This window comes from Apteryx rowi, unplaced genomic scaffold, assembly GCF_003343035.1.
Source record: "Apteryx rowi isolate R43461 unplaced genomic scaffold, aptRow1 scaffold_59, whole genome shotgun sequence".
In the NCBI taxonomy this organism is placed as follows: Eukaryota; Metazoa; Chordata; class Aves; order Apterygiformes; family Apterygidae; genus Apteryx; species Apteryx rowi.
In genome coordinates, this window is record NW_020450860.1 from 791,377 (window position 1) to 814,941 (window position 23,565).

General features: G+C 47.6%; 1 protein-coding gene across 1 annotated transcript in view; it reads right to left on the reverse strand.

Moving 5' to 3' along the window:
* The window catches only part of GPC3 (glypican 3), a 181,285-nt gene that overhangs the window by 108,885 nt on the left and 48,835 nt on the right, over positions 1-23,565 (reverse strand). Inside the window, exon 5 of the mRNA XM_026082717.1 lies at positions 21,677-21,838. Within this exon, the coding sequence (XP_025938502.1) occupies positions 21,677-21,838 (162 nt within the window). The remainder of the gene's footprint in view (positions 1-21,676; positions 21,839-23,565) is intronic.

Sequence of the window (23,565 nt, forward strand, 5' to 3'; positions counted from 1 at the left end):
ATACACTGAAAAAAAAATATAGAAGTATGAAAATTAACCCTGGGTGGGACTTTGGCGGGGGAGAAAAGCAATTCTACCCCTTACACACGGGGCGAAAGAGCTGCCCCAACTCACTGTAATCAGAGAAACACAGCGACTGGAAGACCAGCTCTGAAGTCAAGCCAGATGTAYGGCAACTACAGCAAGGGCCATAAAAACACCAATAAAAAGTAAGTTGCCATAAGGGAAATGGCCAGCTCAATGCCTCTCCATCAGGGTAAATATAATAAACTCACTCTTAACACAGACACCGGTGCATTCTTTCAGGTGCAATGTAAATACTAAAGCAGGGAGAGAAGCGGGACTGGCAGCATCCAAATTAAACTCCATCCGCTATGTAAATAATTTTGCTTGTTGATGGAATTAGTTGCACAATTTAGATCCACATAAGCTGACCTTAAACAAGGGAATTAGCAGCCAGGAGCCAGCGCTCCCCCTTCCTGGGAGGCTGCCACAGTGTCTCTGCAAACCCCCTGCCCAGGCCCCCGCAGAAGCGGTTCCTCCTGAGCCCCTCTGGCACCTGCCAGGGACCAGGTTTGTCCTACTGAGCACCAGTGCAAAGAGCTTCTAAGTAGTCTTGAATTAAAACGATCACAAAACGTGAAAGTGCTTATAAGGCATTTCCACATTCTCCTGGTCTGGCAAGTGACTGGCAGATTTACAAGCCAGCCGTCAATACTGAACAATTGCTTGGCTTATTTTACAGGAAAGAAAAAAGAACTATAAAAAAAATTGCAAGCACACTACGAGCAGCTCAGCTCCAAAAAGTCAGGCGCTTAGGTGTGCAAAACGCTATGCAAAAACTGCTTTTTCCAACATGGCGAGCAGGAGTTTGGGTCCATCACTGACCTGTCTTGGAAAGAAGCCTGGGTGGCTTCCAGGTCTGCTCCGGAAAGCTGGGAGCAGCTGAGCCAGTAGCCGATAGGGCTCAGCACTCGCCATGCAYGCAGGTCCCCCCTCTGCAAAACGGCGACCGGCACCTCCCTGCTGCTCGCCACYGGCCTCTCCTCCGAGCACCTGCAACCGCGCACTGAGCCGTGCCGGCACAGAGCAGGATCCCACGGCTCTACGCACCMCCGAGGCCAAAGGAAAGATCGTGCTTATCCAGGCCTGCACCCTGCTACAGCTCTCACCGGGGCCGAGTTTCCCATTTGCAAGTGTGAAACATTAATGTCCGTGGCAGGTGGAYGGCAAATACTTCACCCTGTTTGGATGCGATCCTTATTAAAATGGAAACAATACCAAAACGCTGTCCCATGCACCCAGGGACATCGCTGCCGTTTTCCCAAAGGACGCAAGCAAACTAAAAGGGGAAGAAAGCAGCTGCTCCTGGCCTGCAGTGAGCTCTCCTCCCCGTAATGCCTGCCCAAGACCCTGCCTGCGGTACAAGAACAGACCGCATTTCTCTATCCTTAAACAAAATGCCCACGCTTTAGGGCACGGCATGCAAAAATGCTGCATCAAGAAAAGCAAGCCTCCTAGCGCGGGGCGAGCCAGGGAGCTGCCTTTCGGGTCAGCACTTTCCAGTTTGAAGAATTTGGCACTTTCTGCACTAGGACCCCTCAAAACTGCCTCCTCCCTGGTTGCTGCACAGTGCGATTCGCTGCCAGTCCCGGGGCTCTGCCCGTCCCCCGTCACCCGCAGCCCCCGGCCCCAGCGTGCAAACCCGCCGCACGGCACCGGCGCCCCGGCCGCCCRCGCTTCCCACTCCCTCCTCCGCTGCTCCCAACTAGCGCTTGCTGCCTCCTATTTACCGATCCGGTCTCTTAATCCAATTAAACTCTCCATCGATACAGCACTTCCTGACACCCCTCAATCTACTACATTGCGCCGCTTGTTAAATCGCCATTAAGTGATTAAAACAAGGCTGCTGCCTATTCCCCAGGCACCACGTCAAAGATACGTTAAATTGCCTTTTTTCTTTTTTTTTTTTTAATTTTAATTATTTAGCTCTTGCAATCATATTAAACAGCCCTTAATCATTCATTAACCTTTGGTTTTAAATAATTATTAGCAGGCCTTCGCAATAGTAATACTGTTCTGCTCGAGTTTGGGAAGTTCATTAAACAGCACAGAGGAAGTCGCGGCACGGCCCCGCGGCTGCACACGACGACGGAGGAGAGGACAGGACAGCGCAAAGCACCTCGCTGCGACACCTGTGCGGAGGGACGACGCAGCCGGCAGAAGAGGGTCAAAGCCAGGGAGGAAAGACGCTTCCAGGCCCTGCCAGAGGACCCTCAGGTGATACCTGTGTCGGTCACAAGCCGCAGCGTCTCTCCTCGCTGCACACAGGGCACAACGACGAAAACATTCGAGCAGAAACAAAGCGCATTCCCAGGGGAGGGACAAAAACTGACCATGAAAGCAACCCGGCCAGGAGCAGGACCTGTGGTGCACAGGTGAACCGAGATCTCTCTTTTTCCCGTTACTTGTTAATAGGCCAACACCCAGCTGCCTCAGGAGGGACTGTTTTCCCCGCTACTGTTCTGGCAAACACGTTCCCATAGTTGGCTTAGTCTCTCGACGGGGCTCAACGAGGACGAACTGCAACACTCGAGCTTTCAGAACATCTGCAGACGTTTCCAGTCTGTACACAAAGAAGCCCCAGAAAAGCTCCTGTAACTTTTGGGAGCTGGCAAATCTCCCCGGCTTAGTCACTCACTACATCTCAACCATGCTAGTCCAAACCTCCTATGTGCAGAGGACCTTTCAGCAGAGCTGATGCTGTCAGAAAAGCTGCTGGAAGCGCTCAGTTACACCTATACTTACTATTAATATGCATGGTGTTGGCTGTCAACTATTCTAGTCCCTATATTTCACCCCTATTACAGTCACTGAACAGCTGGCACCTCCTCTTCTGACCAAGAGGGACCATCATAAAACAGCAGAAAGCAGAGAAAGCCAAACCTACAGACTGAAGCATGCAGCAGCAAGCACCGAAGAAAAGAAGTCAGGCGGCTGAAAATGGATATAGTCCTCAACTTTTCCCTTCACTCCTTGCAGTTGGGCAATGGTGACCTGGAAAATACGCATGTTGTAAGGTCCTGGGCAGAAACCCATTCTCTGCACGCTTTTTAACCAAAGAGCAACATGCATAACGTAATAAAAAATAAATAAGATAGAGGCCTCCATGTAGTGTTATATAACGGTCAACTAATATTTCTTGAAAAGGAGAATTCAGCCCCGTAGAAAACACTCACCCCTGTTTTACAGGGGTTTAAAAGCTTTATTAAAAACCTGACTTAATACTGTGCAAAACAGTACCTTAGTGCATAAGAAATACAATTATGTAGTAAGAACAAGGCAACTGCATTTTCAGAACTTTTTTTTTTTTTTTGGAACAACTACAATTTCACCTAAAACGTCATTACTAGTCGGAAAATAAACCACTATAAAAGAACACTTCTCATTTTATGCCATCAAGCATTTCAAGGCATCTGGGTGACACACCACTCTACTAAGAAACGGACCACTCACTTTCCCATATAATTTTAGTAGGCAGCTGAAAACATTAGAAAGACAAAAAGGGAATTTATATTCTGATCATTTACTTTTTATCTATATTAATAATCAAAATCATCACAGGCAATAAGAGAATTGTTGTCAGATATAATTTTAATGACATGCATCCTTTTAAGTGTATTTAGTATTCTCCATATCATTAGGGGCTGGGGAAAGTTAATCGAATACTAATGGCCAAGCACATTCCAAGTTAGAATAACTATTCTTTTCCCCCAGTTCATGTTACAGCCCGTATTCTAGCTCCAGGGTACACAAAACCCAGCTTCTTCCCCCTCCACCTGTCCCAGAGTGGCACGCAAGGACCAATACACACTTTGCTATACCAGGTGCGTCTGGGCGTAGAGAGGAGTGCAAGAACACAGCTGAAGAGCAGAGAAAGTCATACTCCGTTAACTGTAATTAGAGGAAAGACTAATTTATAAAGCAGATAAACTTGGGTATATAAATTAGCTCTATACAGTAAGTGCACAGAAGGTAATGCTGTCTGAAGGGTTTACATCGTTCAGCATCACCCTGATAATCAACACTTAATTAGATCTTTTTACCTTAATGCAGATTTTCTCTCTTTAATGTTACTGTTGCCCTTTTACCATCCCATCCTTTCTCCTTAACGTTAGTGGCTTCGTCCTCTCACAAAAGCCCAGCACGAGGGGGGAAGCGCCAAGATAATTAATTTTTCAGTAAAGCCAAGTTGTTGTTTTCTCCAAGACATCTTACACGTCAGGAAACACTGGAATACATCAGCAGGAGGGCAAACCTGAGCCCTGCTTCCCTGCAAACGCTGCAGGACCTCTCGAGCCGTCTCGCGTCAAGAGGGGAAGACGGGTCACAACACAGGGAGGACGGAGCCCCCGGGAACTCACGGCAAGCCACCCGCCGACGTCGGCACTCTGGGCTGCAAACRGCTGGGTTTAGCACCAAAACCGGGCTCTAAGGCAGCAGAGGAGCTCCCTGCTACCCACTCTCCCCATTCCAACCCACGGCACYTCTCTCAAAGCCATCGCTGTGGGACAACCGAAAAATAAAGCTCTGCTGCAACGCCCCCGTGGCCCTTCCGCCCTTTACCGCCCCGCTGACCGCGTTACAGCGACATTACTCACTGCGCTGAGCGGGGCTCTGTCCCCAAAAGGGTGACGCCGGACCCAGCTTCTGCGACGGCTGCCTCTTCGCTGCAGCTGCTGCCACCTGAACCAGGCTCAGCTCCTGCTGCAGATGAAATTACATCTTCCCCCCCCACCACCTTCCTATTGCATCTTTCCTCCCCCTCCACAGACACAGCACATTAAACCCTGCGAGCGGTACCAGAACACGTTCCGAGTTCCTGAGTCAGGTCCTTACAGAGGCGATCGCTTCTCAACCACAGACCAAACTCTCCCACGCATTAGTGCCCAAAGAGCCGAAGGGAAGGTATTCCAGCGCCCTCCGTGCAAGCGCTCGCCGAGACGCTTTCATCTGCTCACGCTAGCTCTTGCAGCRTCGCTAAGGTGAAGAAAAGCGTGGCGCTTTACGGGATCAGAACCACAGTTTTTGTCGTGAATGCGTCAGTGAATCGGTAATAAATTGAGACTTATGGAAGATCTGTTTATGAAATGTTCGTCTCTTGGCAGACTGATTACGGGAGGAGTAAACCAGCTACGTGAACACCGGAGAGGGTTTGCACAAACCAAGCAGGCGTTAATCAAGGAGGTCTAGGCGTTTGGAAGTAACAACTACAGCTTTTGAGTCTCTTCCAAGTAACCTCTGAATGAATGATCACACTTCGGACTAGTACAACAGCTTTCCGTTACAGGCATTTAGATTAAATATTATAACTGATGATCGGCAGAGCTGGCAGCCCTGTACATCACAGTTGTATGACGCTTCTGATCTTTAGACTCTGCTCCTACTTACCTATAACTTTGCCAAGCTATAACCATCTGGGCTTCAACTTTGCATGCCTTTTGTCTGCCTCGGGCAAATTTTAATTTCAGCCAAAACGGTTCAGCCGCTTCTGAGAACAAGGCAGAGGAGAAAAAAAATTCTTTTTTTTTTTTGCCTGCAGTAAAAAATCCTGGTGACCTTTTCTTTAATTAGCTCAAGCATTTCCCAGGCTTTGAAACAGAACTTGAAGTTTGAGAGGATTTTGTGAAAGGCTGCATAAACATGAACTTTTTTGTCACAGACTGGGGGTGTGGTTGGGTTGGGTTTTTGCCATATCTGCAAAACGTACCCGCATCCAACTCACTTGGGCTTTGAGGGCAAGAAAAAGGAATTCAAATAGAATTTTGGTGGGTTTTTTTTAACTTTGCAATCTCCAGCTTTTTAAAATAGGGCCCAGGATTCTGTGCATCACTGCTCCTTTTTGTTAATTTAAAGAAAAGGCAAAGTTCAAGTACTTAGAAGTTGGACACGGCTCCTCTAGATCCTTGCATCACCAGCTCCAGAACTCAGCAGACGTGGACTGCACAAAGCAGGCACGAGACAAAGAGGCTGTATCCAGACCCAAGACCTACACCTTGAATATACATGGCTGAATAAATAAAGTCTTAAGTAGGCTATCTTTCTGAATTTTAGTTTTGCTGTTTGTGGAACAAACATGCCACTCAATATTGAATATCAGCATGAAAATAAAGTCCTCATTAGTAAAATATTCACACACAATGAAAATTTTTGAGGAGAATTCCGTTCTTAAGTGTCATTTGAAAGGGTCAAGAACCGGGCATCAAACAAACGAGGAGAAAGAGAATGGGTCAATAAGGGACAATACTTGTTCAGTGCTCTTAAACAAGGAGAGAAGCTCGTGGAAAAATACACGTGATCCTATAATTACAGGCTGTATTCTAATGCATGGGATCTGAGAAACCAAACTGAGGTTGCATGGATTGCCTGTTTTGTCATAACCTTCATAAACTTTTCAACCTCAGTAATATTCTTCTAATGTAGCTTCTGAAGGCAATTTTGTGATCTAGCAGCTGGCATGAGACAAATCCAAGRGAACCACTGTGTGTCTGAAGAGGTTACTCTCTCCCGACTCTGTATCTTCAAGATGCATTTCAGGATCAAATATTTACTTACAAGTGAGTCTAATTATTTTTCATGCTTATGTCACAGTTAAGCATCACAACGTAGAGAGATGAATGGTTTTCAACCTCTCATCAGTTCAAAGACTCCCTTCTCATTTGATGTGAAGCACTTGCTTTCATTTAATACCAGTAATGCAGTGCACTTTACGGTGCATCTTCAAGGTAAAAAATCTGTGCAACCTATGCAAAGTAGTGTTATACTGCCTATCAGTTCAAGAAGCGCATCCTGAACCGCATCCTTTAGAAAATGAACCATTTCCCCCAAATGTCAAATGCACTGCTTATTCTTTGCTGGTGGCAGAACACAATGTTCAGGGTTACTAATATCATTCCAGGCTGTTATCCAAATGAACAGTCTATCAGCATGGCAAAAATGGAAAAAAGCAGCTTATCGCCTCCRGGGTTAAAGCTGCTACAAATGCCAACATGCAAGTGCCATTTCCCAGCGCACGCCTAGGTCTCCCCACCAAAGAAACAGCCCGTCTGAAAAGCAGATGAGAAGAGCTATTTGGGTGGAAACAGATCTTTAGTCTTTCTCCAGATATCACAAAGCTGCTTCCCAAGGACAACGGAGGCTACATCAGCTTGTGTGCTCTACAAGACATCCCTTCTCCTAGTCTCACTTAAATCTAGCTCGCTGTCTAAACCCGGGATCTGCAGGGATCCATCTCCCACGTATCACTCGTGTTGAACAGGCTGCACCCACGGACGTGCATTCACGGAGCGGGCTGCGGTGCCTGGCGTGCGACTCCTGCGAGAAACACTGCACGGCACCTCAAGGTCACACGTTATCCTCCTCAATCCAGCACGTACAGCTTTCTCCAGGGAGAGGGAAGACCACCACTTATCACCACTTTTCGTATTCCCTGCAGAAGAGGCTCAGCAGAAGGCCACCGCCAGTGCTGGCCTCTTGCTTCTCCAGCCAGAAAAATGATAGCATTTGTCTTCACATTTCTCGCTGGTGCACTAACAGTGGGGACCCAACCTTTTTTTTTTCTTCTTCTTCTTTTCTTCCTTTCATTTAAAATTCCTTTTTAGTTTTTAAACAAAAAGAGGCTTAACTGCAGAACCATTCGCRAATCGTGCATCCCAGCTCCTCTTCCACTCAGCTGAGGGACGCAATGATTTACACCATGCGTGGAAATCTTTCTCAGGCCGTCTTAAAGACCTCCATCTAGTTCCCTCCGAGTACATAATAATTCCCATAGGTTTCATAAGGAGATGGATCATGGCTGTGTGGCCAGACGTCAGAGACTGAGCGCTGCCTTGACAAACAACAGCATAAATAATCTTAAAAGCCTCGTCCAGGGGAAGCTGAGCACCTAAACTAGCTGATGAAGACTGCGACAGTATGAACAGTAATTCTCACCCGGCCATCATCTGGGCCAGCACACTCAGTTAAAGGATCAAGGCTACTATCATCTTCCATTTAAGAATTCTTTAGAATTTATGAACCAGTATTTAAGAACAGCCAATAGGTTGTTTTAAGATCACTTACATAGGCGGACTGAAAGAGATTGAGCTAATTTTGTAATTAAAAGAAATAAAAGTCTGTGTGTCATTTCATTATAATTCCTCTGAAATTTGGTAGCAATTTKATTTTATTTTTTTTAAATGAGAAAGATTGAAGAGAATGTGTTGATCCGATTAGTTTTCGCATTCTTTCCTCTCCTTTCAGCATAAGCCAGTCTCCTTGCATGGGTTACTAGGCATATTTAATTTCCTTTCCCTAAGAAAGGAACATCGTTTTTCATTGCAATCATAATAGGAATTTCACCATACAAACATGCTGCATTACTATAATCCTTTAGTCACCAATTTCGTTGAAAAAAAAGAGTGAATTCCAAAGCGATGAGCTGTAATCCTAGATGCAGCTTTACTGTTCTCTACTGCTTTTAAAATTGCTTCTTTATGACACTCAGTCATAGATTTTCTGACATGAAGATGACAAATTTGGGAAGAGCTAATCAGCAACAGAACTTGTCTATAATGATCAAGACCACTGTTTGTTTTGCCTTGTCTCAGAGGGTTGGGTTTTTTAATCTTCACTTTCTGACCAACAGGCTTATGTATTTTTTTTAAATAAACATTCAGATTATTTTTTTCCAAATTAATATATTTTTAAGTGTTTGTAACGAAGTATGTGGTTCTGCCTACATTTCAGCTCTCATAAAAGACGCATTTGATTCACAGGTATATTACTTTATGGAAACGCATTTACTTTCACTTGCTAGGGTCTTCATCTGTCCCCCGTGCAGCACCCACCACCACACCGAACCCMGCTGTCCAGCCCACAGCCCGGCGCTGACCCACCACCACCGGCACTGCGCAAATCGGCCCAATCCTGCATGCAAAGAAAGCCACCCTGTGTGTATATCGCAGCATCAAGGGATTCAATCTAACCACCAAGATTTGAGCCTGCCCAGATACCATCATCCTGCCAACATCACTTCCAAGCACTACAACAGAGGGAAGGGGAAGAGGGAGGATGAAAGAGGGAAAGAAGGAAAAAAGATGTCATTTCATCATGCTGGTCACCCATCTCTATTTTGTGGTAGTCCTGAACGGATCTACAATGCAAGACAGAGCTAAAAACATTCRTTGGCATGCTGCAACCAGCTCCTTAATTCAGTCTGGGCTGCCTGGAATTGATTTTTATTGCTAGCCCTCCACGCACACACAACACCGTTAGCTCACGGGTTGCACAGAAGCAGCGATCAGCTACAGTGTCATTGAGACTTCAGGACCATATTATGAGTAAAGTTTCTTCCCTTTGTAAGGAACCCCATGAACCTGTTGGGCCTACGTTTATCAGCAAGTCAAAAGGGTTTAATCTTGTTACTGGCTTTAAACAAAACAAAAAACAAACAAAAAACAAACACAAGCCCACCACAAAGAATGCAGGAGAACCAAGCAGTAACCATCACTATTGCTATTTTTAGCTGGTGAGACTATTGCCAGCCTTGAGCCCTCACAAGACAAATACCACCCCTTCCCAAACGTTAATAAAAGTTGGGGCTCTTCCCAATCGCCTGGTGGGACCTGTCTATGAGGTGCACCCAAGTCACATTCCTCTGCAGCCGAAGGGCAAGAAGCCTTCATTTCAGAAGCTGAGCTCCTCATGTATTCGCATGACTCCCACATCCAGGACTCAGGGCCGAGGAGAAGCAGTAATGCTGATGTTTCATCACACATCATGCTCCAGTTCGCGACACCATGGAGGGACATTGGAGCGCAGAGCCAGGGCTTTGCATTATTTTAACTGAGCCTGTAACACAGCAAACTCTCAGCTCCAAACTCTCTGTGGTCAAACTCAGCTATACGCAAGGGAAACAGCGGAGATTTTCCTATCACTTCAGCTTTGCTGCAAGACCTTAAAAAGCCTCAGGATCTCCATGCCCTACAGCGGTYCTCTGGCCAGGTGCACCATGCTTTTGGCACAAGCGTATTGCTGAGAGGTCAAGCGCTGCAGGGTCTCTGGCGGAGAGCCGCGCTCTGACACACAGCATTGGGCAAGCACCAGGAATCGCTCAGAGCATCCATCTGCTCAACCGAGGAGCCAAAACCCCTCCTKTAACAGGCAACGGGGACACGCTTTGGCCATGTGCAGCTCTGACGCTGCCCTGCATGCCCGGAGGATTCACCAGGAAGGGCTGGGGACACAAAGCCCTTCCTAACTGCAGGAAACCAGCACGTTTCAGGATCCTGGCTTCAGCAGGGAGCATCCAGCTCAGTCCAGAGCAAGGAGAGAATTTGCATTTTTGCTCCCTTCTGTGCCTATCACTTAAAGCCAAACATAGGAAGCAGTGATGTCAGACAAGAGGGATCTTGGCTGGCTGCAATGAACCTTGGAGGTTAACGCTCCCTAAAACTTTGTTCCAACTCTATTTTCAGAAGACTCTTGGTCCACACATTGCTGGTCGAGTGTCTGAATCACAGCGGGGCCACACCACGATGAGCAGCTGATAAACCTGCAATTACCCAAGCTCAGCCAATACCAAGACGCATAGCTGCAATCGTAGCCCAGAGCCACRGCCAAGCTGCCTGTGACCCCACCACGGCAGGGAAAGGCGCAGCGCCTGCCCCATGCACAGCCAGACTAAAAGCCTCCAGCAACCCCACTGCACATCCAAGCATAAGTGCAGGCTGCCAGCTGGGGAGATAACGCTATTCCTGCTATTGCCATGTGATGCTACAGTCCCCCTTCACTTGGCTCTTGGACCCAACCTCATTGCAGAAAGCCAGGAGGGTTAAGGGGCAGCCTGGAGAGAATGGGAGACCGCACGTGGCTGCAAGCCATGGCAAGAGCTTTGGCCGACCTTCAAGTCAGTGGCCAGCCTACCTGGAGACCACAAACCCCAGAAACATCAGTCCCACCAAAGCCTCCYGGGTTCCCAGAAGCTTCTGTAATAAAGTCTCCAAAAACAGGCCCTGCAGTGCGTCTTCAGCCACCTAAAAACAAAGCATTTCTTCCCCATTAGGCAGCCTTCTCCCACACGCATGCCCTCAGGGTATTCCCTGCGCCAGAGTTTCCAGTGCTGCTGATGCACAGTAAATTATCTGCTGATGCAAGGGAGGCTTCCACCACCCTTCGGGTCACAGCTGACTTGGGTGGCAATCTGTGTCACAGCCCCATCAAACCCACCGGACAGTAAAAACAGGCTGAAGACTCTTCTAGTGACTCCAGAGGCTCATCAGCTTGGGAGACGGGACACAGGCCCTCTCCTGCTGCGCTGGGTTTGTTGGTGCACAGAAGGACACAGCCACCCTCCAACATCCACGGAGCTCCCAAGCTCAGATTTAGTTTTAAGAAGATGAGGGGCTGATCTGGACACAGCTCGGTTTACTGCTCCTGCCAAGCAACTGGTCTGTTCAGGCTTGAAAAATTAAACTCAAACATTTAACAAAAYGCAGGGAAGATCCCACATCCATCAGCATCTCTGACATTCACGCTGAATGGATCCGCTTCATTTTTCCAATGAGTGGTACATACTATGAAACCTTCAGACTTGCTCGTCTGCTGGTCTTTGATGTTGGAAGGAGTACAGAAGGGTGTGCCTSTTCTGAACCGAAAGAATAAAGCTAATTTCACACTATTAAATTTGAGTAGTGAAAGATATTAGACTAAAACACTCATACGATTTTACAAGTTTTTACGAATAAAACCCATCAAAGCTTGAAAACTGTTATTCTTGGTACCTCCAGTGTGTCCAAAAATTACACAGGCTTCCACATAGCAGATAATCCAAGAAGCACTACTATATACACCAGCACAAAAAGGTCTCATCTGCCCTCACTGTTTGAGCAGCCTTTTTCACAGATTAATATACTTCCATAATAAAATGAAAGATTATAAATTGCTAAAATTGATTTCACATCAGTGATGAAGTCACATAGTGAGTAACACACCTGAGGTGACCCAGTTTGCTGGAGGGTACGTGAAACCACCGCACACTGACAGTTTAATTGGCTCGGCAAGAGTTCATATCCCTCGCGTGAAATGCACCATTGGCCGTTTTATCGCTATATCTTATTGCTGCTTTAAAAGTAAAGTAGATGACAATCTAGCAGAATGTTTTCTTTGCAGAACCAGGCTCCTGCCCCTGGCTTTATTGGTGGGTGTAGACTTCTTTCCCCTTCCTCCCCAGCAACGTTTGCAAACCAGATCCCTCTATGCATTTTAAATACTTTGCACAATGAAAATGCTTCTCTTACCCTTTCGGGCCAAGAGATGGAAAATGCTGGCATGCCCATTTCTGTATGGGAACTACCAGGAAAAAAAAACAAAAAAAACCCCTATAAACATCCTATAAATGTTTGAGGGTAACATGACATTTATAGCACTCTACCACAAACTAGAAAAATGTAATTTGACTACGTTATAGTATTAGGAGGCATTTTAAGCATGTTAGTACTTGAACTATCAAAGAATAACTCCCAACTCAAAACATAATTACAGAAAACAACCCATTTCTAGAAGCAGAAGACTCAGAGGAAYGTACGGGTCCTCTCACTCTGGTTATCTCGCATCCTCCCCCTTCCCAGCTGGGAGGGCAGCGGCAGAGCCAGCAGGTGATGGTACATCGGTAGCAGAAGGAAGGCCCCTCAAGGCTCTTGACATGCAAAAAGAATAAAATAAAATAAAATAAAATAAAATAAAATAAAATAAAATAAAAAACCCTCCCTTCCTCCGCATACCCTGGGCCTGAATCAGGGACCCTCAAGCCCAACACTAAGCGCGGTGTTTAAAAATGCTGAAGCAGCTTGTAAGCAATTACGGAAAGCCCCCTATTAACCTCCAAGGCTCATTTCGCCGATGAAGGAACGGGCGTCAGCAAGATTTCGCGGCGGGGAAGGGGAAGTCCGCCCCGCGCTCCCGCAGCCCGGCAGGGGCACGCCGGCACAGCGCCCACGCTTCAACTCCGGCAGCGAGAGGGAGAAACAAAAGCAGAACAAGCATCTTTCAAAATCTCCCTTCCCGGCAGCGCGCACTGTCATGAGATACTTCCAAAGCCGTGCTTTATGCAGCTCAGGAGGGCAGTTTCATGCCCTAACTCCTGCATGATGGATTTTACAATTTGTTAAAGCAACTCATCAATCCTCAGCAGTCATTTCTAATGCCCAGAGCTTCCACAAACTTCTGCGTTTTGCTGATCCCCCAATTTCAAATCATTTGAAACTGCTGTTCCTATTACAGCTCTGCTCCTAAAGCTAAGCATTATAGCACACTCCAGACTGCCAGCTTCGTATGCTGGTGTAATAAACAGATTAACTGTGATTTATGAACAATAAGTTCTGCTTATTTGAAGGGAAACACATTACCTCCATAGACCAATTGTGACACGTGGAGATCGCTCACTACGCAGACAGCTCTTTCCACCTACCTGTAATCATCAGCTTGAAGCATGGTTATTAACCTGGGAAACATATCACCGCGGTTTTCCACAAACTTCCTGCATCCAAAGCATCTGGCAGGAACCACTGCCAACGGCAGAATACTGGCCTGAACTGACCCAGTGAGACAATTCCTATTTTAAATACACATTAGTAAAAACAAGGAAACAAGAAGCTTTCAAAGAAGAGACCCACCACTGGGGGTGTGCAGAGAAGGATGCATCAAGGCTTCAGTTAGCAAAGGACCRAACAGCAGCAGGAGTATCAGAGATCAATTTGTAATGCGTATTTAGTTGTAGGAGTCTAATGAGTTTTAATATTCTCTTCTCAAACCAAATTCATTCTCTGACTCCACTCTAAATGTCAGCTTAGTGTTTAACTAAGAGTTAGCAGATACACTGGAGCCTCTGCCTCAAACGGCACCGCAGAGGCTCCAGGACCACAGGCATTTTCATGTGCACCGTTCCTCTCCTGGCACCCTACRCCAACCGCTCTCCGCACGCTAGATTCGACTGTAACTAAGCATTTTTCTTTTTGCATTTATTCAGTTAACACCACTTTCCTCCCGCACTGGAGAAGAGCTGTGCACGAAGACAGGCCAATACTCAGCCTGCAGCTGGACACTTGAACGGCCTCAGAGGCAACTTTTGGCAAATTCCCCCTGCAGACCCTCTCCATCCCCAGCGCCGCTGCCACGAGCGATGCAGCTGCAAATTCAAAGGAAGGATGAGGTGAAGCAGAATAAACTGTGTTTGCAGGCAATTCTCTGTCCTTATTCACCAGCAAGAGACGGGGACGAATGAGCTTCCCCCTCACAACGAGGCCAGGGAGAGGGGCCAACCCTTCTCCCTCCCAGAACCTCGTCACACAACCAAAGTCATAACACCACCAAACCTTAACATACGGCATTAACGCTAAACTGCTAATGGTGCAGGTTAAGTGTGGCTTCGCTAAACACAGCTATCTCACAGAAACCTATCTAAAAGCAAGCTGCAGGCTAGCGGACAAAGAAACACAAAGTTTGCAATGCAACACGGATTTAAAAATGCAATTGCAAATCTCTGAGACCAAACCCAACAGATTATGAAAAGTTTTCTGTCAGTGCAGTTTAGGAGTGGAGGAAGAAAGAAAACTGAAGAACCAAAGTCCCATTCTTACTTAGCTCTGCAAAACTATAGGGCATCAGAAGTGAAATACCGTTTAGCACCTGCAGACACTTTGTTTCATCAAAAACTGAAACATAAAATGTATTTACTGACAGGTATCAAGTCAAGAGAAAATGGAGATTCAGATGTCTTCAAATAGTTAAAGCAAAAAAAAAAAAAAAGTTATTTCCAGGAACTCCAYGGCTCCACAAGCCCTACGAACACTTGTGTCCGGTGGAAATCAACCATTCTCCTGACGCAGCCGTGTAATCCCAGCTTATCACTGAGCACAGATGTGCTGCAGAGCAACAGGTAAAGCTCTCGACCTCCGAAAGTGAAGTAAACGAAAGGCAGAAGGACTCAGCCAGCAAGGAAGGCAGCCGAGGCCTGGACAAACACTGCCAGAAGCAGCAGACTTCCCTGTCTCCCRACCGCAGCGGCGCAGAGGATGAGAATGTTTTGGAGAGCACCTCGAGTGCAAGGCACGGTTAACGAGCATACTTGGATTAATTGTGTAGTATCTGGARCCACGTGTCCGGTAATTACTGTTACAGCTGGAAGTAGCAGCTCATTTTGGGAAACGTCTTTCGCTGAGTCAGCTTCCCGAGCACAGGAAATCCCGCTGGAGGGCTCAGCAGAACTAGAGGTTTTTGTTACAGTCTGGACTGTAACTGGAGAAATCTGTTCGCAGGTACCTAGGAATCCCCGAGTAACAGCACTGTGAAAAGCAGGCATTTTCCCAGAGCACATGCCTTCCCACAGAGCATCTGCCACGGCCAGAGCACCCATGCCGCCTGCTGAGCATGGGACCAGTCGGCACACACGTGACTGCAGCCCGTGCCATCCCAGCGGCGGATCACACCGCAACGTTGACCCTCCCCGCGCAGAGCCGGTTCAGCTCAGACGTCCCAACTCTCCGCCCTGCTCCCCTCCGCTGCTTTCCACAGGCGGATTCCTAATTTTTCAGGCTAGAGACTTCTCACCATCATCTCCCTCCCCACGCCACAAGCCGCAGCAGCGTGCAGACCGTGCAAAGCCGACGTTGCTCAGAAAGCACGGTGCTAAAGCATATCCAGCTCTTCCTACCGCCAACACCTGAAACTCCCTCCCGCATTGTCAGACCTAATTGGCTTAGAAGCATCGGACTATTAAATACACCAAATAATAAGACACAAAGCCCACACAGCAGCGCTGGCATCCCCAGAATCCCTTCCTGGCAAACAACTTACATCAGCTCTCACCATGCCACCAGCCTCTTCTCACCTAATGGACGCTGCATGCATCTTAGATTTACCCAGCCAAGGCATAATTAGTAAAGACAAAAGTTTTTATATAGTTAAACCTCTGCAACAGGGAGGGGAAAAAAGAATCGCAACTCCCTCACCTTGACTCTAAAGTAGTAACAGCAGCTCGTGAAAAATGAAAAGCCTTGAAGGATTTGGAATAAGACTCTTGGAGAGACAATCATGGATCTTTTATCTTCCAGACTTCAAGCAGAATCAAGTTCTTCAAAGAAAACCCAATAAAGCCCAGACATTTTCATCATAACAAAATAAATAATTCAGTCATACTGTAGAGGACTCCGACATTAGGATCGGCTATTTGATATATTTGTGGCTTAGGTGCCTCTAAACTGATTAAAGATAACCTGATAGAAGCCTGCAATGTCAAAACTGTCTTCATCCCCGACAGATATGAATGGATAGCGTAAATAACCATAAATAACCAAAATGGCTGCRTTTATGCCTAATGGAGGATTTACAGCCTTCAGAGCTGCCTGGCAGGACTGAGAATTACGGCTCTGCCTTTATCCTCCTGCAGCACGGAGGAAGAGGTGAATCGAAGTCCTCCTCACAGCCGCTGCTGTGCCAGGACCACCGAGAGCTCAGCTCCGGAGGAGAGAAAAAACAGGATCCGCCCATGACTAAGAGAATGCCAAACACCTAGCGGCAGGTTTGTCCGTACTGACGCGATCGCTGCCTTCCTAGAAACTACTCGGAAGCAGACGTCCCCAAAGCCCCTCGAATCTCTGCGGTGCCCGCGAGCCTCCCCTAGCTACCCGAGAGCACTCCACTTGCTTGCCGGTTCCCATTTTCAGAGGGCTAAACGCCATCGCCTTGGATAGGAAAAAGATCGCGCCTTAATTTAAGGCTGGCGGATGTCGCCCAGGGGAATTCAGCTGCAGCGCCCTGGCCACGTTCCAGCTCAGGTAATGGCATTCCTGCCTCCCTGGCTTCCCCCGCGTTCCCAGCGACACCCCTGCAGCCCGCGCGCTCGCCCAGCGCCCCGCGATGCCGTACGGGGCGCCGTTTCGGGAGCAGGCAGAGGCAGACATCGTCCCCAGATCCACTCTGGCCGTCCAGCAGTCTCGGCATCCTCCCAGACGAGCCAAGCGCAGGGAACGCAAGCTGGGATGGCCTGCTGTCTCTCCAAGCTGGGGAGGGGAAAGAAAGACAAAATACCCTGGGTGCCRATTTTATCCTTCCTTTCTTTAAGGCTAGGCTAGAAACTAGCTCTCCCAGGAAGCTGTGGCATCCAGTTGCTCCTGTCACTGGCTGCCCAGTATCAAACTACCGGCCCCTGCACGTGAAAACCACCCAGGCAGGCTGCTCTACAAAAAAATGGCAGGGGGGGAAGGTTCAGAGTCAGAAACATGCATATGGCACATCCCAAGATTTACGCCGCTGCAGTAGGGATGCATCGCCGAGCAGCCCCTGGCACAGGCGGGCAGCCTGGCGCTTGCACCGTGCCAGGAGAGGCCACCCCAGCGCTGGATCTGCAGCGGCGGCTGCAGGAGGACACTGCGAGATCCTGCTGATAACTTATTTGAGCAATCATTAAAATAATGCAAYTAACTTCCTCCATGAGCACACCGCATTACTCCCGCAGAAGCAGCCCCTAGCAGTTAGCTGTGCCGTTCCCKACCGCGCTCCAGGCTGCTGGAAGGGGAAGATTACCAGCAAGYCCTACACGGAGCAATGAGCGCCGACGCTCCTCTTCCCTTAGAGGGTCCTTCGGTGCTTAACACTGCCACATTTTCCCCCCTTTTTAAAATCCGCATTTCCCCCCAGCAAAGAACTAGGGAGCATGTATCATCAGAGAGGGATTTACGATTGAGTAGCTGATACGGCTTTAATTTTCTGTTGTCCACACTGCAACCCTGTCAATGTGCAAGAGAAAATTTTATGCCACCACTCAAGAGAAGAATCCTGAACTTCGGAAGTCAAGGAAATATCAGGCATGATGAATACGCACACAGCCCACCCCCTCCCCAAATCCCCGCACCAGACACGAACAGAGAACTCTTTAGAGTGAACGGAAAAAAACAAACAAACAAACAAACAAAAGATTAGCTGAGAAGAAAAAAAGATCAAAACCTGGTATTTTCCCATGCAAGTTTACCGTTGATTTCAACAACAGTGAAGTATATGTCACAGATTAAGACTGGATATTTAGGAAATCCATAGGGTTTATTGAGGGCTTTTTGGTTGTTTTAATAGAAAAAGATTAGGTGATGGCAGGGCCAGAAATCCCCCACAAGAAGTCAAGTTGTACGGTCCGAAGGAAGAGGAAACGGCAGGCATGGCTCTCGCCGTTTGCCGCAGCATGTTAGCCGCACAAACTCAGCTAGCGGGATGAGGTTTGGATGAGAACCCCTGAGCAACAGTAAGTATCGCTTTCAAAAAGACATATGAGCAAGTCCTGAATTAACATAAATTAGCCTGGTTCCACGATACCCAACGTAGCTGTAATCAGCCAAGAACCTGAACTGGAAAGTGCAAAAATGGGCTAGATAATAGCACGGTTACACTGCATGAAAGTTTAAAAAAAAAAAAAACTGCCCGCAAAAAAATCCTAGAGTAAGATTTAACTGCAGTGGAGGCAGCTACAATCAATTTTAACACTGTCAAACTCAGCAAGTTTCCAAGGCATTAAATCACTACCTAAATCATCTTCATAATTTTAAGAAATGCCTGTAAGATAAGACCAGGCTCTAATTGTACCATTTAAATTTAGTGAAGGGGGGGATTTTGGGGGGAACTGTTTTCCCCCTTAACTGCAATAAAGAAAGAGCCCAAGGGTCTAAAACTAATAATCTAATAAACTTTGCTAAGTGAATATTGTAACAGATAGGCCTGGATGAGAATTTCTGTAAATGCCAGACAATTTCCCTTGATCTTTATCAGCGGAGATGTAGCCCTAGCTTCAGCAGGAAGAAATTAAATTTAGTGCAAAACAATAACATCTGGCGAGATTTTGTTTGTCAGACTAGCAGTCCCTTTAGATGTGGGGCTAGAGATATTAAAACGAACACTGAAGGGCTTCACTTTTGTGTTTTTAACGAGCAGCGCGTTTCCATACCAACACATCACCCTGCTTCAGACAGCAGTGCAATTGCCCGTCCTCGGTGGAGGGTCCCCAGTGGACACCGGGGTCCGACCCACCGCCGGGCGTGGGAGCATCCGCAGCCCGAATCGACGGATGCGCTACCTTTCCCGGCAGCACAAGGACCGCGGGCTGTTTTTGGTCTGCAACCAGCGGTGCTTGGCACACACCCTGGCAAAACCGGCGACGGCAAACAGGCGGCGAGTGCCATGCCTCGAATCGAAACCCCCGCAGCACCAGACCCCTTAGCTACACGGCCCGAGACGGGTGCCTGCCCCGCGCTGTGAAGGGCGACAGGAAAGAAGGAATCAGACTGTGGTATGCCGGGTCCAGACGCAATTTCTGGAGCTGAAACAGCCCTGGGCTCTGCAGCTGTCAAAACATGCAAACAGCAATCAAAAGATCCACCTAAAAAAGAAAAAAAGTGTTAATCTACGGACGTTGAGCATCTACACTTAAAGATAACAAAAGTACCCAAATTTGGAAAACTAATGAATTGTCCTTCTGCGTCCAAAACACTTTATATAAGCTAATTAAAATGAACTCTTCTATGGCTCCAGTTATAAATTCCTCTTCTACAACGGCATTACAGAAGATCTCTAAAATCCTTAGCAGAGTGGTCAGGAACATTTCAATGAAATGCTTTTCTGCCCCCAATAAGAAGAATGGCAATTCCCTGCACCAAGGCTTTTCAGAATAACATTAGCTTCAAAACCCTCGCATGCGGAAAGGGTTCTCGTGGCCAGGATGGTATCTGTGGTCAAAAATCAGAGCAAGGGACGCAACTCTCTCCAGAAGAGGCAGAAGGTTCATAGCGACAGCACCTGCCTCCACTGTGCTAGACACAACTTTGGATTTCATTCCTTACACAGCAAGAACTCCAAAACTGCAATGTTTTGGTCAAGTGGTAGCAGAGGAGGCAGAGACTTTGTATTCCAGGCAGCTTATCCACCATTTCTGAAGCTAGTCCACATTTCCTATGTCTATCAAACCAGTATCTCATCAGTTTTACCCCATTCRGTCTAGCAAATTGGAACTGAATGATCATTGCATTAAGAAGCACTACAAAAAAAAAAAAATACTATTACCTCCTCAGCGTTTTATTTGATTTTACTTTCAGAGAAACACAACACATCTGAGACGTGGACCAGAACAGAGCTTTGCCATGATCCCACGGGCTTTGGCAGGCTTTGGGTCTTGCTGTTAGTGAGGCATGAACAAAAATAAATCAGATTATTCCACAAAAATATCAGCATGAAGGAAAAAAAACGCTTGATTGCTCATGCCTTCTTTTTTAAATATAGGCAAAAATGCTATTAATATAGAACGATGCATTCCCAATATGAGAACACTCAACAAACAAGCAATCGTTTCACTGCACATTAACCATCGAAGGGAATAAGTTTTGCTAGCGTAAAGGCTCTGAAAAACGTTTGCAAATTTAAGTGACAACACAAGCTGGCACGCATTTGCAATAGAAAATGTTTGTCAAAGGTCAGTTTTGTTAAAAAACAATACTTCACATTACAGATAGGAAAAGAACAGAGCTATCGTTGTACAGCATCAGGTTACCAAGCAGTCCAGTACCCCATGGCAAGCATGACGGACAGTGCTCGTGACCACGACAGTCTCCACCACCTCCACTGGGAACAGCCAACTTTGGTAGCGGATACCAGAAAACAAGTTTCCATTAGATGCTTACCAAGCATTACACTGGAGTAACAACCAGATCATATTGCTGCAAGCTACTTTTTGGAGCTGGCGAGTCAGACAGGACGGTACTTACACAGATTGGTTAATTCTTGGAGAAGCAGGGGGTTCATTTATTTTTAAATTTGCACTTAAATAGGCTTGGCCTTCCAATTTACATGTGCTGCTTCAGCTACAGGAACATGCAGGATGGCCCCTGGGGAGCTGCCCTGCAGAGGACGTGGGACATGCTCCAGGCCAGGTGGGAAGGAAGCCCCAGCCTGGCTCTAAAGACACTTCTTCTCGCTGGGTATCGGGACCTCAACAGCGCCAAAGGTTCACACCCCAGGACGCACAAAAGGGGTGCTACGGCCAGCCCGCTCATGCCACGCTTGTACAGGAGCGTCCTTCGTAACAGAGGTCCCAGTAAACGAGYGAAGTCTAACGAAGGACAAAGGCTGAAGCCTTGGCTCTGGACTAGCATCCAACCCGGGACCTGGGGGTCTCCTGCGTCTGAGCAGAGGCAGGCACAGGTGAGAATGGACACCGGAACAAACCACACCAGTTCAGCCCCAGTACAGCCAGAATGCAAATCTGTCTTTCCTTTCAAGCCAGGAGATGTGAACCATCCCTGAAGCTCAGTGCACAGTGCTCAAAGCAATCTCCCCACTTACCATCGAAGGGAAGCAGAGGAACGTTGACACTACAGGGCAGGCAAGTACAGCTTAAACGCCACAAAAGAAAAAGCAAGTAAAACATGGGGAAGGGGGGATTACTAACGAACAGAAAGCCTCCAGCCACCCATGCTTCTGAATGCTACATGCCAAGGAGGAAGAGCAGAACTGCCGCCTCCTCCTCCTCCTCCTCCTCCTCCTCCTCCTGCCTGCACGCGCCTGGACCACCCGCAGGCTCCCACCTGTACCACCCGCGTGCTCCCACCTTGGAAGAGGGCGGCGTTCTGAATGACAAGGAACTTCAGCTCCATGCTGGCCGACTGCAGGAGCTGCTCCATATTCAGACGGGCTGCGGCCTGGTACTTCTCCTCCATCTTCCTCGAGCAGCACGTAGAGCCTTTCGGGATGCATACTTGCAGATCTGACCCTGGAGACACACACAAGGAGGGCAGAGACCTTGCATTAGGACGTGGAGCAGAGCGGAAGCCAACTCTATGTATCATTTCGGTGACCGTTTGGGCAAACCTACAAAGCTTCTGGAACGTGTCCTGAGCAAGGCACTCGGCCAAGGGCGAACACATGCTAAGGCAGAGCCGGGACTGTGGAGCAACAGCCCCCAAGAGAGTGCTATGCAAGGACACTAGCACAGACGCTTGCTTTACCCCGACACACCAGGCGCGCTGGTGCTGAGCAAAGTGACACAGCATCGCTCCGTTGTCTCCCGCATGCCTGAGGGCACTTTGGTACGGAGCTGCAGGCAGCCAGAAGAGATGAAGGAGCAGGAGCTGGAAGGAGGGGCCAGCATTTGAAGCTGTGGGTTTACAATGAATACAGCAATGCATGCAGCTCAACATGCAGGTTATGCTTGTAATTCGCATAAAGACTTAAACAACAACTGTGTTATTTGCCTACAATCTCCGTTCTTTCACATCCACAGCAATGATGGCAACAGTTGCATGACACAACAACAGTTTGTTTGTTTTTTTAAGCACGCATTTCTCCGCATGTGAATATAACCCAAGTCCTCCCACAGATCCCCAACCCATCCTTCCTCCATCGCCACAGGCCAAGGCCGGGTCCATCGCTCGGCTCGCCCAAGTCCCGCTGCAGAGGAGGAGAMCCTGCGGCACGCACCGAGCGCTGCAAAAGGCGGGCTCTGTCGGGGCAGCAGGCGAGCGCCTGCACGGACGCACAGGCTGCGCCTCCGCTGCTTCCGAGTGCTACAAAAACCACAGGCGCAAAGCAAGAGAAACATCACTTGCTTCAGTATCTCAAGCTGCAACTGGTTGCGATGCTAAACTTTGGCTTTTGGAGGTTTTCCCAAAGCCCTCGCTCCTGGAGGTAGGAGATGAGGTTAGCTTTCGTTTCAGAAGCAGCGTTGTTAGCTAAAAGGTCATAAAGAGAATCAGGAAAGGCATTCATCTTTTAGGTTCAAACAGCAGGGGAAGATAGAACATTTGCACTTTTTGGCCTAAAATGTAATAGATTTGGTTTCATACTTTATGAATGAACTTCCTGACCCAGAAGAGCTAGAAGTGCCAATACCAAATCACATTCACACACACTTAAAAAAAAAAATTCTCATTCTCACTTAATCAGCTTTCAATAGCAAACTGTGGTCCTGTAAACACAAATGAAGTAACATGCCCATATCGAAGTAAATAGCCTTATCAAATAAAATACATCTAATCTGAAGCTGCTAGTATAAACTCCAGTAAGCAGTAAGGCAGTAAGCAATAACTCCGTTAAAACATTACTGAGACTTGGCAATCCAGGGCCAGATATCAGCGAGAACCTCCCATTTCATACTCATTTCTACTTAAATTCAATAGCCTCCAGGCATGCCCGTGCCGCGACACTGCCCAGGAACAAAATGAGAAGCAGCGACAACAGAAACCTTCCTCTCTCCCACTCCCATCCCTTCCTGTAACACAGGCTAGAACAAGCTGACCTGAAATGTTTTACCTGCAATTTGTGTTTCCTGCGCACGAAGGAGCTTAACCAGCGCAAGTCCTGCAGGATCTGCCAAACCACGCACACCCAAGGCTGGACACGAGCCGGGTGTCTGACCACCCTCCCGCCTCCAGGGGGGCAACCCGGCAGCTCCCAGCCTTACCCACTGCCTCAGCTTCCCCGTCTGCAAAATGGGTCGCA